The sequence below is a fragment of the Hippoglossus stenolepis genome, chromosome 17 (genome assembly GCF_022539355.2).
Source record: "Hippoglossus stenolepis isolate QCI-W04-F060 chromosome 17, HSTE1.2, whole genome shotgun sequence".
Lineage (NCBI taxonomy): Eukaryota > Metazoa > Chordata > Actinopteri > Pleuronectiformes > Pleuronectidae > Hippoglossus > Hippoglossus stenolepis.
In genome coordinates, this window is record NC_061499.1 from 2,302,516 (window position 1) to 2,318,234 (window position 15,719).

General features: G+C 46.5%; 1 protein-coding gene and 1 long non-coding RNA gene across 2 annotated transcripts in view; both read left to right on the forward strand.

Moving 5' to 3' along the window:
- The window catches only part of LOC124851079 (collagen alpha-1(XIV) chain-like), a 40,022-nt gene extending 25,856 nt beyond the window's left edge, over positions 1-14,166 (forward strand). Inside the window, exons 9-30 of the mRNA XM_047344230.1 lie at positions 81-204; positions 1,812-1,955; positions 2,035-2,199; positions 2,427-2,465; positions 2,631-2,769; positions 3,335-3,477; positions 4,008-4,117; positions 5,649-5,807; positions 5,912-5,989; positions 6,217-6,303; positions 6,600-6,653; positions 7,056-7,151; positions 7,293-7,346; positions 7,620-7,673; positions 7,864-7,917; positions 8,226-8,297; positions 9,914-9,949; positions 10,279-10,345; positions 10,432-10,620; positions 10,815-10,892; positions 10,981-11,136; positions 13,055-14,166. Coding sequence (XP_047200186.1) covers positions 81-204; positions 1,812-1,955; positions 2,035-2,199; positions 2,427-2,465; positions 2,631-2,769; positions 3,335-3,477; positions 4,008-4,117; positions 5,649-5,807; positions 5,912-5,989; positions 6,217-6,303; positions 6,600-6,653; positions 7,056-7,151; positions 7,293-7,346; positions 7,620-7,673; positions 7,864-7,917; positions 8,226-8,297; positions 9,914-9,949; positions 10,279-10,345; positions 10,432-10,620; positions 10,815-10,892; positions 10,981-11,136; positions 13,055-13,329 — 2,373 coding nt within the window. The 3' untranslated portion in view covers positions 13,330-14,166. The remainder of the gene's footprint in view (positions 1-80; positions 205-1,811; positions 1,956-2,034; positions 2,200-2,426; positions 2,466-2,630; positions 2,770-3,334; positions 3,478-4,007; positions 4,118-5,648; positions 5,808-5,911; positions 5,990-6,216; positions 6,304-6,599; positions 6,654-7,055; positions 7,152-7,292; positions 7,347-7,619; positions 7,674-7,863; positions 7,918-8,225; positions 8,298-9,913; positions 9,950-10,278; positions 10,346-10,431; positions 10,621-10,814; positions 10,893-10,980; positions 11,137-13,054) is intronic.
- A 21-nt stretch (positions 14,167-14,187) lies between these two features.
- On the forward strand, positions 14,188-15,480 carry LOC124855043. Its single transcript, XR_007034971.1, has 2 exons — positions 14,188-15,235; positions 15,356-15,480. It is a non-coding gene; the product is annotated as an uncharacterized LOC124855043 (long non-coding RNA).
- Positions 15,481-15,719: the final 239 nt, after the last annotated feature.

The window sequence follows — 15,719 nt, forward strand, 5'->3', positions numbered from 1 at the left end:
ACGACTTGTAATTTGAAAGAATCGATCATTTCCTCTTTGTAAAACCTGTTTTGTTGTCGACCTGTTTTCCTCTGCGACAGGTCGCCATGGTCCAGTTCAGTGACGACCCTCGCACCGAGTTCAAGCTGAACTCTTACGGGGACAAGGAGCGACTGCTGGACGCCATCAACAAGATTTCCTACAAGGGAGGAAACACAAAGACGGGTGAGAAAGACGAGATCTGACTCGATCGAAAGATCCTCGACTCGTTTTAGCATCGGACTGAATCCCCGCCTCATCGCTGAGGAGAGATCACATGATCCCGACCGGCTGTTGGACGATGAATTTCCCACATGTCGTTCGTTTTGGTCGTCGGTCTTCAAGTTGCGATATAATTCCCACAAACTCTAATATTCTAACTGCGTCTTTGAGACGTGTGAAAACACAGAGAAGGTGAAACCAGGACATGGAGGACAGGCTGGTGGAGCTGGGGCAGCATCAAACCTGCGGGTTCCATGTTTCCTATGTTCCTAATTTACTGTTCAAATACAACTCGGTGAAGAGAAGTTCAAGAGGCAAAGTTAAAACATGTGATTTGAGCGTCGTGTTAATTACACAGCAAAACATCTTGAGAGGTCCTGAAACTGTTCTGTGTTTCACCACTAGAGGGCGGGGTCACAACATCCAGAAAGGGATCCAGAGAGTTTCAGGTTCAGTGTTTGTAATTTATTTAACAATAAACATAATGATAAAATGAAAAGTAGAAGTTTAAAGTTCATTCATCTGATGAAGCTGTCACACGTCTTCATCACCGTGCTCGCCAAACGTATAGATTAGCCCCGCCCACACCACCTGAAGGGGGCGTGTGCTCACAAACATCAGTGAATAATGTGAATATAGATAAACCTGAACGCGACTTTTTATTTCAGGAACCTCATTGTGCAGAAACTGTGACAAATACAGTTCGATACGATAGAGTCTCAGGAAGTAGAACAACAATGTGCACGTAACAGAAGAAATACGACTCCCCCCCCCCGAGGAAATCATTTCTCAACCCGAGACAGAAACTGTGTGAGACCAATCAACAGCTTCAACACACACACACACACACACACACACACACACACACACACACACCTTCCTAATGACAGTATCAATACGTATTGAGCAGCAGGAAATGAAATCTGTGCACAAACAGTGTGCGGCTGCTCGTGTGTTTTGTCAATAACACGTTTATACAAGAATATGTTCATGTTTGTGTTCACACCTACAACCTCATGGTGTGTGGGACAGTGTCTGTCGTGTCTGTGTGTGTGTGTCTGTGTGTGCTGTCTGTGTGTGTGTGTGTCTGTGGGGAAGCAGTGTGAAGTGAACTCATTAATCAGTGTTTACAGAGCAGCCAGTTCGTCCTGCGGCTCCGTGGCTGCAGAGACAGATTTGTCTCCCCTGCTCCTGTCACACTATAGAACACTAATTCCCCCAGCGCTCAGTCACCTCAGTCTGCAACGCAATTAAGAAACAGTTCCCTGGTTGGTGGAGTGTTTGATTCCTGGATCTGTTTCAAACACCTGCTGATACTGGATGTCTTTGTGCAAATGTAGACGCCAATCAGGGGCCGTGGCGTCCGTCCTGGATCGCACGTCTCGTATCGTCTCGTCTTGTCACGTCCTCTCACATCTCGCGTTGTCTCGTCTTGTATTGTCAAGTCTCGTCTCCTCTTGTATTGTAGCGTCTCGTGACGTCTCGAGTGGGTTTTTAACGATGAAATAATCAATGAATCGTTCCTGTGTGAATTGGTTGGGTCTGATTGGTGGATCTGTCCGTCCAATCAGGTCGAGCCATCCAACACGTGAAGGACAAGATCTTCACGGTGGAGGGAGGAGTCAGGAGGGGAATCCCCAACGTCCTCGTGGTCCTCACGGACGGACGATCCCAGGACGATGTCAACAAGGTTTCCAAGGAGATGCAGACGGAAGGTCAGAGCAGGTTCATTGTTCTTCATGGATTAACTTCGGTTTCAGGACTCAGTCTAAACTCTGGATGTTCTGTGTGAAGGTTACATCGTGTTTGCGATCGGCTTCGCTGACGCAGACTATGGCGAGCTGGTGAGCATCGCCAGCAAACCCAGCGACAGACACGTCTTCTTCGTGGACGACCTGGACGCATTCAAGAAGATCGAGGAGAAGCTGGTGACGTTTGTGTGCGAAGCCGCCACCGCCAGTGAGTAACGTTCAGGTTCACCAGACCAGGTTATAGACAGCACCTTTACTTTCAATCCAAATTCATGTGTGTCTCTCTCTGTGTGTGTGTGTGTGTGTGTGTGTGTGTGTGTGTGTGTGTGTGTGTGTGTGTGTGTGTGTGTGTGTGTGTGTGTGTGTGTGTGTGTGTGTGTGTGTGTGTGTGTGTGTGTGTGTGTGTGTGTGTGTGTGTGTGTGTGTTTTCTCCAGCTTGTCCTTCGATACCAATGAGTGGCAGCACAACACCAGGTGAGAGACACACAAGAGAGTACAGTGGCCCCGAGGACACACTGCAACAACACGCTGCACATACACACAACACGCTGCACATACACACAACACGCTGCACATACACACAACACAACCACACACACACACACACTCTGAAGGAGTTGTATTTCCTGGTGTGGTCAGGTTTCCGTATGATGGAGCTGTTCGGCCTCGTGGAGAATCGTTACAGCAGCGTCTCCGGTGTTTCCATGGTTCCCGGCACCTTCAACACTTTCCCGTGTTTCCACCTGCACAGCAACGCTCTGCTGGCTCAGCCGACCAGGTACACACATCACCGAGCGACGCAGACAAGAGGGCAGGGAGGACCTCCGGGATGTGTAGGGGGCGCTCTTGAGCTAGTTCAGAATGAATGGGCGTCTATGGAGCTGTAGAACCAACACAACACGTTAATAGGTCAAAGATATTGATATTATTTCTATATGAGGGTCAGAAACAGAAGATTTACTTCCACTAGATTAGTTTAGATTTTAAATCGTAGTGAACAACCTTTCTGTACGTGTGACATCACAAACCACCTGACACTTTACGTGTTCTTCTGTTTGTGCGAGCCTGGAATAAAGAATAAATAAACCACCACGAGCAATTAGCAACTCCGAGTGGTAAATACTTAACGGACCAATCAGCACGTATTAGCAGAATGCTAACGTGAGATTAGCTAAATCTTCCTTAATGTAAGAAAAATGAAGACACATTATTGATTAATACTAAATAAACATTTAAGCCGTTTAGCTGAATTCAGGAGTGGCTCACTACTGCCCTCTAGGTGAATTCCAGATGTTTTGTGTACAATGGGATGAATACGATGTTCTTTAAACCCCACCTGACAGGTTCCTCCACCCTGAGGGTCTCCCCTCCGACTACACCATCAGCCTGCTGTTCAGACTCCTGCCCCACACCCCCGAGGAGCCCTTCGCCCTGTGGGAGATCCTGAACAAGGACAACGAGCCGCTGGTGGGCGTCATCCTGGACAGTGAGTCCGGAGCACCGTCGTGAAGCGATCATATTCCTACAAACCAGTCGCGTCACGCAGGAGTTTGAAGGAAGAGTCTGAACCCTGATCTGATCTGAGTCTGAACCCTGATCTGATCTGAGTCTGAACCCTGACTGTTCTGATCTGAGTCTGAACCCTGATCTGTTCTGATCTGAGTCTGAACCCTGATCTGATCTGAGTCTGAACCTGATCTGATCTGAGTCTGAACCCTGATCTGATCTGATCTGAGTCTGAACCTGATCTGATCTGATCTGAGTCTGAACCCTGATCTGTTCCGGTTTGGTTTGAATGACCAACAACAACAAACTTTGCTTTAGGGCCATCAAATATTTGTTTGGAGAAATATCTCAAATGTTCCCAAATTAAATTAAAAATAACAAAAAGTAAAGGTGGTTGGATGTTAGAGTTACTACTTTGTTCCTCGTGACAGTAGAACAAGTGCAGCATTAGTTTTAGTGAACGTTTTCAGTTTCATCTCGTTCTGACGTGTGTTTCGTGTCGTCCTGCAGACGGAGGGAAGACGCTGACGTTCTTCAACCACGACTACAAAGGAGACTTTCAGACGGTGACGTTCGAAGGGACGGAAATCAAGAAGCTCTTCTACGGGAGCTTCCATAAGGTCAGAATCAGACACACTGACGAAGCTGATGAAGCTGATGAAGGCTGCGAGGGGGAGGGAGGCGGGGCTGGATGTGAGAGTGACATCAGCTGTGCAGGTTCTTTGATTGACGGGTCGGTCTAATCGATCGGATCCCCTCAACAAATTCAATCATCAAAATGATGCCTCGACGTCTGTGTTACGTCACTGCCCGCGTGCCTTTGTGCATTCCTATACGTTGGTATGGTTGTTACTCAGTACATCCACTGGAGGGCAGCGCAGAGTCGACAGTGGCAGAGGTTGTGATAACGTTCCTCTTAAAGAACGAGGTAAAAGAGGCGTCGCTGTAAAGAACCAACTCACCAGCTCTCGTCTCACTTAACGGTTACACTGCCCCCGGGGATTTCCTGCGGTACTGCTCTGTTTCGGCTGCGTTTAATTCCTGGAAACCTTTAAACAGCGTGAAAGGTAGATCCTGTAGGTGGCGGTAATGCACCTTGACGTTGGCTGCCACCCGCACATAAACCGAACCATGAAGAAGAACGTAACCACGGGAGTAAATCCGTCTGACGGCTCCAGTCGTACGTTGAGTTTAGATTTAGAGTCCAAATTACAGAGCAGCGTTTACGACCCGTTTTCTTTCGAGCTGTTCGTGTGTTTTGAATTTTCTCTTTGCCAGAACATTTTTACACTTTAATTTGCACTGTGAATTTTAATTGTAACCTATAGAAAAGTGTGTGTGTTGAGCTTGAAAGCACAGATCAGATGGAGTCTCTCTCACTCCTGATCCACTTTCATGTTGTTGGATTGAAACAAGCTCTTTGGTTGAACCTGACCTTTGAACTGTTCATCACACTGATGCAGGTTAAAGAGTTTTCTCCCTGATCAGCGGAGGAAGTTCAGTGAAGTGGATTTTCAGTCTCTTCATATCTGGAAGATGGAAATCTGCTTTTTTACTTGACAGATTCAGAAATAAATAGATTAGTTGTTTAAAAACTGGAATAAAGGTAATTTTTTTAAACTAAAGAACGACAATAATACGACTCTGCCTCTGTTTATGAATTCATACTTTCTGATGTAAATCCAACAGTTCCCAGGCTGTTGTCCTTGTTTCTCTAGCAGCACGTCACAGGGAGGGGGCGCTGTTCTCCCACAGGATGCAGATGGAGAGGAGGACGTAGTGAAACACTGTCGTCCTCTGGGACAGAAGAATGTCCTGAAATTAGATAAATGATGGATTTCTAACCGTCGAGCAGCTGCAGAGTCAAACTGACGTCTGATTCTGTGATTGTCATGTCTTGACGTTAAAAATAAAACTGTCTCCTGTTGCAGAAGTTCAGTTTCTCTTCAGCTTTCACTCTTTTTAAATAAACTCAGAAAGTTGCTTCAAAGATATTTATTTTAAATCCTGAAGCTGAAGTGAAGAAATCACCTTGAGCAGGTTTTCAGAGCCGGTCAGACTGTGAATGTAAAAGTCCGAACTTACGTGTGTGCACGCGGCGTCACGTGATCCGAGCGTGACGCACTAACGTGTGTGTTTCCTCTCGTGCAGCTTCACATCGCCATCAGCAAGACGAGCGCCAAAGTGGTGATCGACTGCAAGATGGTGGCGGAGAAAACCATCGGCGCCGCGGGAAACATCACCACCGACGGGCTGGAGGTTCTGGGCCGGATGGTTCGTTCCAGAGGGAACAAGGACAACTCTGCACCGGTGAGAAGGACACACACACACACACACACACACACACACACACAAACAGTGTTGCAGCTTCATATTCAGACTTTGTTTGTGTCGTTAACGTTTTGTCGTCACAGTTCCAGCTCCAGAGCTTCGACATCGTCTGCAGCACGTCGTGGGCCAACAGAGACAAGTGCTGCGAACTTCCTGGTCTGGTGAGGTCAAAGTTCACGTTTCTGTTTAGAGAACAAGCTGCGTTTCACTCTGGTTTCCTCCTGAACACAGAACACACGCTGCTGTGACACAAACAAAATCTCCCTCTGATGTAAATATGGTGCGAACGTGAGGGTTTTCAACGTCAGCGTCTTCATCAGGTCACATTTCATCTTCATCTCTTTGTTTTTATGTTGACGTCATCGTCATCAACGCTGTGAACATCCAGAGGAAAGAGGTCGACTGTCCGGCTTTACCCAAATCCTGCACCTGCACCCAGGACAGCAAAGGGCCCCCCGGCCCCACTGGACCCCCAGTGAGCTGCACACACACACACACACACACACACACACACACACACACACACACACACACACACACACACACACACAAAACCCAGCAGCATCTCATCTTTCATTAACTTTTTTTACTTTAGTGCATTTCAGCTCGTTCTATCTGCTTCAAACTCATATTTGTCAAATTGCTTGTGTCAGTGCACACACAAACACACACACACACACACACACACACACACACACACACACACACACCGTCACAGACACACACAGCTGTGGATTGCAATGTGTTGACTGTGTGTGTGTGTGTTAACAGGGAGGCCCTGGAATCAGAGGAGCCCGAGGTGATCGTGGAGAGCCAGGCCCGGTGGTGAGTTGTGTTGTTGTGCGGTTACCAGTCTGGTAACTTTCTGAATTGTTAGCCTGTGGCAGCAGCATTCTCACACCACACACACGTCTTCCTGCGTCGTAACCACGAGCAGACAGGTTCCCTCAGTAGGCAGCTCTACACAACCTTGTTTATAATCACACAGAAGATACAGTGACTGAGAACGTATCGTAGAGAACGAGAGGAACAGTATCTTCGATTATTTCAGACCAGACGAAGAATAAACAAAAGCAAAACGAACGTGAAGCTCGTGTGTTTCATCGTGAGACGTCTCCAACAGTTTGATTCGACTCACAAACCTCGCTAACAGAGAGGGAACGTCTCCATTCTCCAGCCAATATGTTTTGAACATTACTTTGATAATCTTTCTTTCTGTCTCTCCAGGGCCTGACCGGTCCAGTGGGTGATGCTGGTGTACCAGGACCTCAGGGGCCCTCGGGACCACAAGGACACAGCGGACGCTCCATCATCGGACAACCAGTAAAACATAAAACACACTCCTACCATGACCAGTACACACCTGAGTAACCTCACTGGGAACTACTTTATGTATATTATATATAGTCGACTGCACGGTATATTTAATAATTCAAACTGAATGTGTATTATTTGTACCTGCAGGGGGCGCCAGGAGAGAGAGGGCAGAAAGGTGAGGCCGGACAACAAGGCACACAGGTAACTTCACTTATCAGAGGCACAGATTCACTAACATGTTTAGAGTCTGAATCGGTTCACGTGTCACACTGAGACCGACGGTTCGATCTCTGTGCTCAGAGTCAGATCTGAGGTCAGAGGTCAGAGCGTCACGATAACAAGTCGAAATATCAACACCTGCTTTTAAAGCAGCACTGTGTAACTCCAGCTGAGCAACAGCGCCCTCTGCAGACAGCTAAAACAAACCAACACTGTATATCTGTTACTGAGCGACAGCGCCCTCTGCTGTTTCAGGGACTGGCTGGTCGAGCTGGAGCGACAGGCAGAGAAGGACAACCAGGACCCAGAGTGAGTCGCACAACATGAACACAACATCACACACACACTGTCGATACTACTACAGCTGCTGATTGCTCCGTGACACCTTCTGCAAATACTGACGACAGTGAAATCAAACAGGAACCAATGAAATCAGCTCTTTAAATATCATCAAGTCAAATAAACGAATCAGACGAGTTTGTGATCTGCTGCTTCACAGGGCCTCACAGGGAAAGACGGCCTGCAGGGCAGACCGGGGCCCCCGGGCACCATCGTAAGTGACACTTACAACATTTAAAGTCAAGTCTTTTTACCTTTTATTTTATAATTTAGATTTAATCTCCTAATCTTGACTTTTATCTCATAATTTTGTTCCTGTATTATTTTATACTCTAGCAGAACTTGTTTGTGAAGCATCTATTTTAATCCCTAATTGTCTTTGTGTAACTTCATATATTCATGTTTGTGTGTGTGTCCTTTCATGTTCGAGTGAGAGCACGCTGGAGGAAAGATGCTCGTACGTGTCGATAAACGATCCCAGTGAATATGTCTCTGTCTTCACGTCTGTCTGTGTCTCCTCAGGGGACGCCAGGGGCCCCGGGGGCTCCAGGAAACACCGGCGCTGCGGGAAAACAGGGCGAGCTGGGACCTCCGGTGAGTCTGTCGGCCAATCAGACGCAGGAGACGACACAATAGAGCTGCCTCCGCTCATTCATCCGTTCATGTGTTTGCCGTCACCTGACGAAAGCTGCTGTGTGAATATCCAGGAAGTCGTGTCAGTCAGACTTAGCAGAGTCAGAGAGCGAGGGATTAAGCGCTTCCTGTCCGGACTCGGGTCCGAGGGCTCGTCTCGCTCACGTCCTGAAACCGGCTGCAGAGCGTCGAGCTGTCACGTCTTTAGAAAGTCTAAGCCGTTAGTTCCATCATCGCTCCGAGGAAACAACTGATCCTGATTTCAATGTCCTTTATTCTTCTGTCAGGGTTTGAAAAGACAGGCATCACATCCTGTCTTTACAGGTTCAGCAGCGATTCATTCAAACATAATTATGATAATTCTAAAATCCACATTCAAATGACTAAAAGCAGCCGAATCTGCGTCACCTCCTCTTTGTGTGAAGAGTCAGTGTTTGTTTGTGTGAAGAGTCAAAAGTGACTTTATCCAGATGTGAACACTTTTCACATCCCGGTGGTTTTTATCTCTGTATTTGAAGCAGATGAAGGATTTTAGTCGTCGTCGTCTGGATCTGAAGTTTTCAGAGAAACGAGCTGAGCGAACGTTAGCAGCAGCTCAGCCAATCAGAGACGAGTCAGAGAAACACTGAGTTCTAACAGGAAGCTGCTTCATTCACTGGTTTTACTGGTTTGATTAAATCCCATGATTCCATGCTGCTTTATTAAATATATTATTATTTTGACCTCAACAAGTTAAACTGCTTCTGATGAGCAGGCGGATTCTGTGCTGTCTTCAGTGTGTGTGTGTGTGTGTGTGTGTGTGTGTGTGTGTGTGTGTGTGTGTGTGTGTGTGTGTGTGTGTGTGTGTGTGTGTGTCTGTGTGTGTTTCTGCTGAGTGTGTAACATTTGGTAAATGTAATGTAAATCTCACCTGGACCGCGGCGTCTCAGCCTGAATGCGATTCAGTGGGAGGTGAAACAAACTGCTGACAGGCTGCTTTGCGTCGCTGTGATCAGACGCTGTCAGGCGTGTAATTACACACGCGTGTGGGCGGACGACGAGGAGCTGTGCTTAACTAATTATCAGTGTTGTCAACTGCAGACGTGAAAGTGAACGAACTGCAGGAAAACAAACAGATAATGAAACCGTTTGCATCAGGAGGTTTTGTTCAGGTCGACAAAGCTGAAATCTTTGACTTGTTTTGACAGTTTGTTTTATTTTGTATCTTTGATTCTGACAAAGGCACAAAACTCTTCACTGGAGCCTGAGTTATTTAGTCGAGTTAAACGAAGGACGAGAACCAAGAACAGCATCAGGTTACAGAGCTCTCAGGTGTGAACTGTGTAAACCAGCTCCTCGGGGGTTTATTCAGTGACTTCATGTTCCTTCCACAAGAATCAACAAAAGACTGAAAGTTAGACGTTTCAGAGCTTTAACGTTCACAGTTGTGAGAAGATAAAATCAAAGGTTCTGGCTCAGCTGGAGAATCTTTCTGTTTTCATTCCTGCTCGACCTCAGGAACCTGAACCGCTTGGTTCCTCCAGACCTCCACAGTTTGTTTTGTTTCTCCTGGTGTCATCGACTCTTCTGTGTTGCAGGGCTCTGCCGGAGGCAAGGGAGAGAAAGGTGAACGGGTAAGTGTCTCCGTCCGTCAGGCAGAGGATTTAAGACTCAACTTAGAATGATCCGATTGTTTCTCAGGACAGAACAAAGATCCTGAACAGAACCGGTTCAGGATCTAGAGCAACGTGTAATGAAATGACACAAACACCATAGTCACTGGTTTTTGCTTGGGAAAAGTTCAGTTTACATCTGCAGATTGAAAACTATGTTCCAGTTTACATGATATTTACCAACTTTCATCACGACATGTTGGTCGCTGCTGCAGCAGCTCACACCTCAGTCACTGTTCCAGTCTTTGAAAGAGTCTGGAGATACTAACAAATAGGAGGTGTGTGTTCAGGGCGACCTGCAGTCGTCTGCGTCGGTTCAGGCCATCGCCCGGCAGGTCTGTGAGCAGCTGATCCAGAGTGAGTGACAGCAGCGTTTAGTTCTCAGCCACTTTCATTCGTGATCTGTTTGTTTGTTCACGTGTTCACCTCCCGCTCTGTTTCAGGCCACATGGCGCGATACAACTCCATCCTGAACCACGTGCCCAGTCCGCCAGTGTCCATCCGCACCGTGCCAGGGCCCCCTGGAGAGCCCGGTCGCCAGGGAACCCCGGGGACCCAGGGAGAGCAGGGGCCGTCAGGGAGACCCGGATTCCCAGGACAGAACGGGCAGAACGGGCAACCTGGAGAAAGAGGTAGGACGGTCGAGACCGAGATACACGAGGAGAGGGTTCACATGGAAGGAAGAGAAACCTGGAGTTTAGAGATCTGGATCTCATCCGTCTGACCCAGTTTACATTTCATCTCCATCTTAAAAGGGTCAAAAGTTATGAGATGATATTAGATGTGTGTGTTCCTGAGGATTAAAGATTTTCTACTTTTTAAACAGGTCAGTCAGGAGAGAAGGGGGAGAAGGGATCTTTAGGAGTCGGAGTCCAAGGCCCCAGAGGACCCCCAGGACCCCCTGGTAAACTAAACTCCAGCTCACCTTTACTCATTCATATGGTGGAGAAAAGATCGAACATTCTTCCTCCTCCTCCTCTTCCTCCTCCCAGGTGCTCAGGGTCAGGGCAGACAAGGAAACCAGGGTCCATCAGGGCGACCGGGGAACCCTGGGGCCTCTGGTCGGCCTGGGGTCCCTGGTCCTGTGGGCCCTTCAGGGCCCTCGGGATACTGTGACCCCAACTCCTGTGTGGGCTACAACGTAGGAGGTACGTATACCTGAACACCAAAGTTTGAACTTGTTCTTCTGTGTCTAATGTCTGTACACATCAGCTTGTTTATATTGTATTTATAATCAATAAGTCAAACTGTATATTTGAGCATGAAGGTGAAACGTTGAATTCCTCTGGTTCCTCTGAGTTAAACGTCTGCATGTGACTCAAATCCTCCGCCGAGTATTTGAAGGTGAAACAACCTCAAATACAATCACACACTGAGAAGCAGAATTCAGTTTTAATGACAGCAGCAGTGTGTGTGTGTGTGTGTGTGTGTGTGTGTGTGTGTGTGTGTGTGTGTGTGTGTGTGATACCTTGGGTTTGGATGTGATGCTTCATCCTCAACCCAAATCATTGATCATTCATGATTTGCTCAAATCCTGAATACCAGTAAAACGTCCATTAATCTGAAATGAGTAAAAACTAAAAACAGAAATGTCTTTAAGCAAAACTATGTGCCAGTTACTGAGCAACAGCGCCCTCTGCAGCCTAATGTGGAAACAGCACACTCAGGTCCTCTGGTCATTTGAACAAAATCAATTAAATCAGATTCACATCCTTTGGATTTGGTGGATGAAGGAGAATCTTGATAAATCTTTGAAACAGTGAACTGAGCCTTTAAGCTGCGGCTGCATGTTTAGAGTCGCACAGTAAATCCCTGAATTCTGCTTCTCAACGCGACGAGTGTGTTTGTGACGCTGCTCGGAGGGTTTTCTCTTACAGGTCTCGCTCATTCAAACTACAGCGTCACTCAGAGCTCATTTCTAATCACAACACCTCATAGATATCAGTCCACACACTGTGTTTCCTCTGCCTCTTCCAGAGGTCGAACAGCTTCACAGGATTTACCACAAACATCACTCAACAAAGAATCCTACATTTATTCAGTTCATTCTCAAAGTGATATTTCTAAAAGAAAACCCTCGGCGAGTCGTCCGGTGAATGCATGACTGTGTTAATATTTACTGTGTGTTGAGGTCAAAGGTCGCACACCGGCCTAAACCGTGCTGTGCAGCTCGCGGCCTGCGGGGGCGCCATGTGAGTAACGTCTGCACGACTTTGTGTGTCCGCCTCCGTCTGTGACCTCTTGGTAACCCTCAGTATCTACTGACTCTCACACGTCGGGTCCTACTGAAGATGTGAATCACTAGAATCCAGACTGTGTGAGGTGTCACCACAGATGTCGTCTCACTGGTTGAACTGGACTCTGACGTCTCCTCACTTCTTCTTCTAGATTACGATCATCCGATCCCTCCCAAACAACAGGCTTCACTGACTCAGTATTAATGTTTAATCTCTTTTGACGTCCTAAAAGTCTGCAAACTGCACGACAGCCGCTGGAACCGGTTCTGCACGTTGCTTTAACCCGAGATAACTTTACTTTGAAAGATTTCACCTGAAAACATTAAATCAGCTAAATTGCGGCAGTTTGAACTTAACAGATAACAAGTCTAATACTTTCCTGGCAGAACGTAAAGACATTTACACCAAGATTCTCTCATTTAACTCATTGTTGCTTATTCTTACTTTGAAATTGAAAACTGTTTGTCTTGTTAACTGTTGGTAACATTTGCTAATCATCTGCAACTTTTGGTAACCCTTGGTAACCCTTTGATAACCCTTGGTAACTCCTGGTATTTCTTGGTAACCCTTTTTAACGCTTAGTAACCATCGGTAACTCCTGGTATTTCTTGGTAACCTTGGTAACCCTTGTCCTTCTGTGTCTCTTGCTCCTTTCTTCTTGCCCCGCCCCTTCCTCCTGTCTCGCTAACCCAATCAAAATCCAAACCAATCCCTCAACATTGCTTCCTGTGGTGGCGGGTCGGCCATCTTTGTTTTGGGCGCTCACTGACTGTCTGCCTGTCTGGCTGGTGCACTGCCGGTCTCGCTGCCTGGTTGGTGCGCGACGCAGAGGGTGAGGATGACACTCACGGCGGCGCTGTCCCCGCAGTGCAACTGCCGTCCAATGTTTTCCAGAACTACGGCGAGGCCGATGAGGACGACCCCTACCGCTACTACCAGCCCAACTACCCAGCCCCCCGGCCCGTGTTACCTGACGACCCCGCGTACGACCAGGACGACATTGAGCTGACGTCGCCCGGCGTCCGCCGCAGCGCACGGAGCCTGGAGGGGGAGGAGCAGAGGGTGGGGCCCAAGAGGAGGCTAAAGAGAGGAGGGACTAACTAACTGAGAGGAGGTGATTGGAGGACAGAGGGCCACTAGCTGTTTCTGATTGGACGGTTTGGAGCCCTCATGGACTAATCAACAAGTGCCTGACGTGGAGGGTTTGATACGGACATCGGGGGGGCGGGGCTATTTGAACTAATCTATGCCAACGAATTAACTCTGAGAAACAGTTTGATGTTGTTTTTGTGATTTTTGTCTCAGTGGAGACACTTTAAAAAAGGACGGAGACCGACGTGTCTCCGTGGAAACAGCATCGACCGATTCGTCTTCACATCCAAAGTTTCTAAAACAAAACGTCTAAAAGTAGCAGCTGATTATTGACCTGGTTGGTTAAGTGCCTCCTGATCGTCGTTCCGGAATCTTCACTGATGATTGTGTTGTGTTGTGTTAATTCAGTGCAACACAACAACAAACCGACACTCGTCATGTGTGTGTCTGTTTCAGTTTTGTGACAGCAGACGTGTCGGCTGACGTCAGGTTTAACTTCACACTCGATTAAACACAAACTAAATTCAACAAATACTCATCTGATACTACAATATTCAGATTTTATCTACACACACATTGTCACACACTTTACTGTATCTCAGTCGCGCTAACAGCTAATGTTGTTAGCTTTGAAATAAAAAGCTTTGGACACAAAGTTATGTATCAACAATATTTATAACAAAATAAAAGTTGATCTTTTCGTAACGAAACCCGTTTTCATCGGGTCTTTTTTTAAACCCAACAAAAAAACACTATCTGCTGTTTGATTTTAATGTTTTACACAAAGACTCGAAATAAAGATGGACGACATGACATCTCCCAAAAAGTGAAGCCAACTCAGATTTCAAACCCTTCTCCTCCATGTTGGTAGATGGGACCTAAAAAAGATGGTTTCTGTCATTTCAGGTCGTTCTTATCTCACTGATGTTTGTTCAAGATATAAAAACAGGCTGAGACGTCATGATTGACAGCTGAGCCTGACTCAGGATTGGTCGAGCTAGTGCATGGGCGGGGCGATCACTGCTGCACTGAAGTCAAAAGCACACAATGGCCGTGCACGGATATTTTGGCTTCATTTTTATGGGAGGAAGTGGAAACGTGTCATCAAACTTTATTTTGCAGTCAATCTTTGTGACAAAGCCCCAAAAAACGATCAAAGACATTTCCTTTGATCTGTTATAAAAACTCAAACTTAAAAATCTGAGTTTCTCTTACGTCTTTTTTTAATTGTTATGGTTCCAATTTTTGCAGCTCGTTAGAAAACAGTAAAAACTGTTATTTATGTCATTTATTTTGCATGGTTTAGTTTTTCCCCTTTTTCCTGTGATGTATCGTTTCTTTAGTTTCATGGAGCCACAGACACATTTTACTGTTTGGTATAAAGACCATTTTATGTCAGACGTGTGCAGTTATTGTCGCAGTGTTAAGCTCACGCTAGTGGCGCTCTGTTCCTGAGAAGAAGTGAGTTGTAAAGGCAAACTGTAACAGCTCAACATGAGAGTTATTATTATATTTCTTTGTAAATGTGTTTTTGTTGTTTCTGGATGTTGAACCAGCCGAGGCTGATTTCATTCTTACCACTGACAGCTGTTTCCCTCTGTGTCTGCATTTTGTTTTCTTATCTTTGGATTTTGTCACATTCATCATGAAGCTTTGATTTCATTTGAGCCTCCATCTGTCCGGGTCTGGATTATTAATTTTCCATATTTTATGCAGAAAGTAGAGACGGAGACATTGTGCTCTGTTTGAAGCTGAAAGTCTTCAGTTGCATTTATTCATTTGTTTCACTGCTGGAGACCAGTTGTGTGAGCAGGTCCAGTTGTTTGGAAGAAGCTGCGCCTCATTTATTTACCTCTTGAAATGTGTTTTTCCTTTTTCTAATTTTGTCTGGAATTCCATGTTCCTCTGAGGCCTTCAGGTCAGTGAGGAGCAGACACATGTTCCTCTGAGACCTTCAGGTCAGTGAGGAGCAGACACATGTTCCTCTGAGACCTTCAGGTCTGTGAGGAGCAGACACGTGTTCCTCTGAGACCTTCAGGTCAGTGAGGAGCAGACACGTGTTCCTCCTCGGACCAGCTTCTTTCAAATATAAAATCAAGGAAGTAATTTATTTTTTACTTGGTATTGATTTTCTCAGAACAATAAAACTGAAGTACAACTGTTGCCGCCGTTTGTGTGTTTGTGTTTGTGCGTGCATGTGCGTGCATGTGCGTGTGTGTGTGTGTGTGTGTGTGTGTGTCCTTCACGTTCACAGAGCCACACGAGTCGTTGGGGAAGTCATTCCTGTGCGTCACCACGGTAACGTGCATGAAAACATGAGGCCTGTTTGTACGTGACTCTACTTTCAGAACGTCTGTCAGAGACAAACAAAGAAAAGTCCTCGCAGTGACCTTTGACCTTGA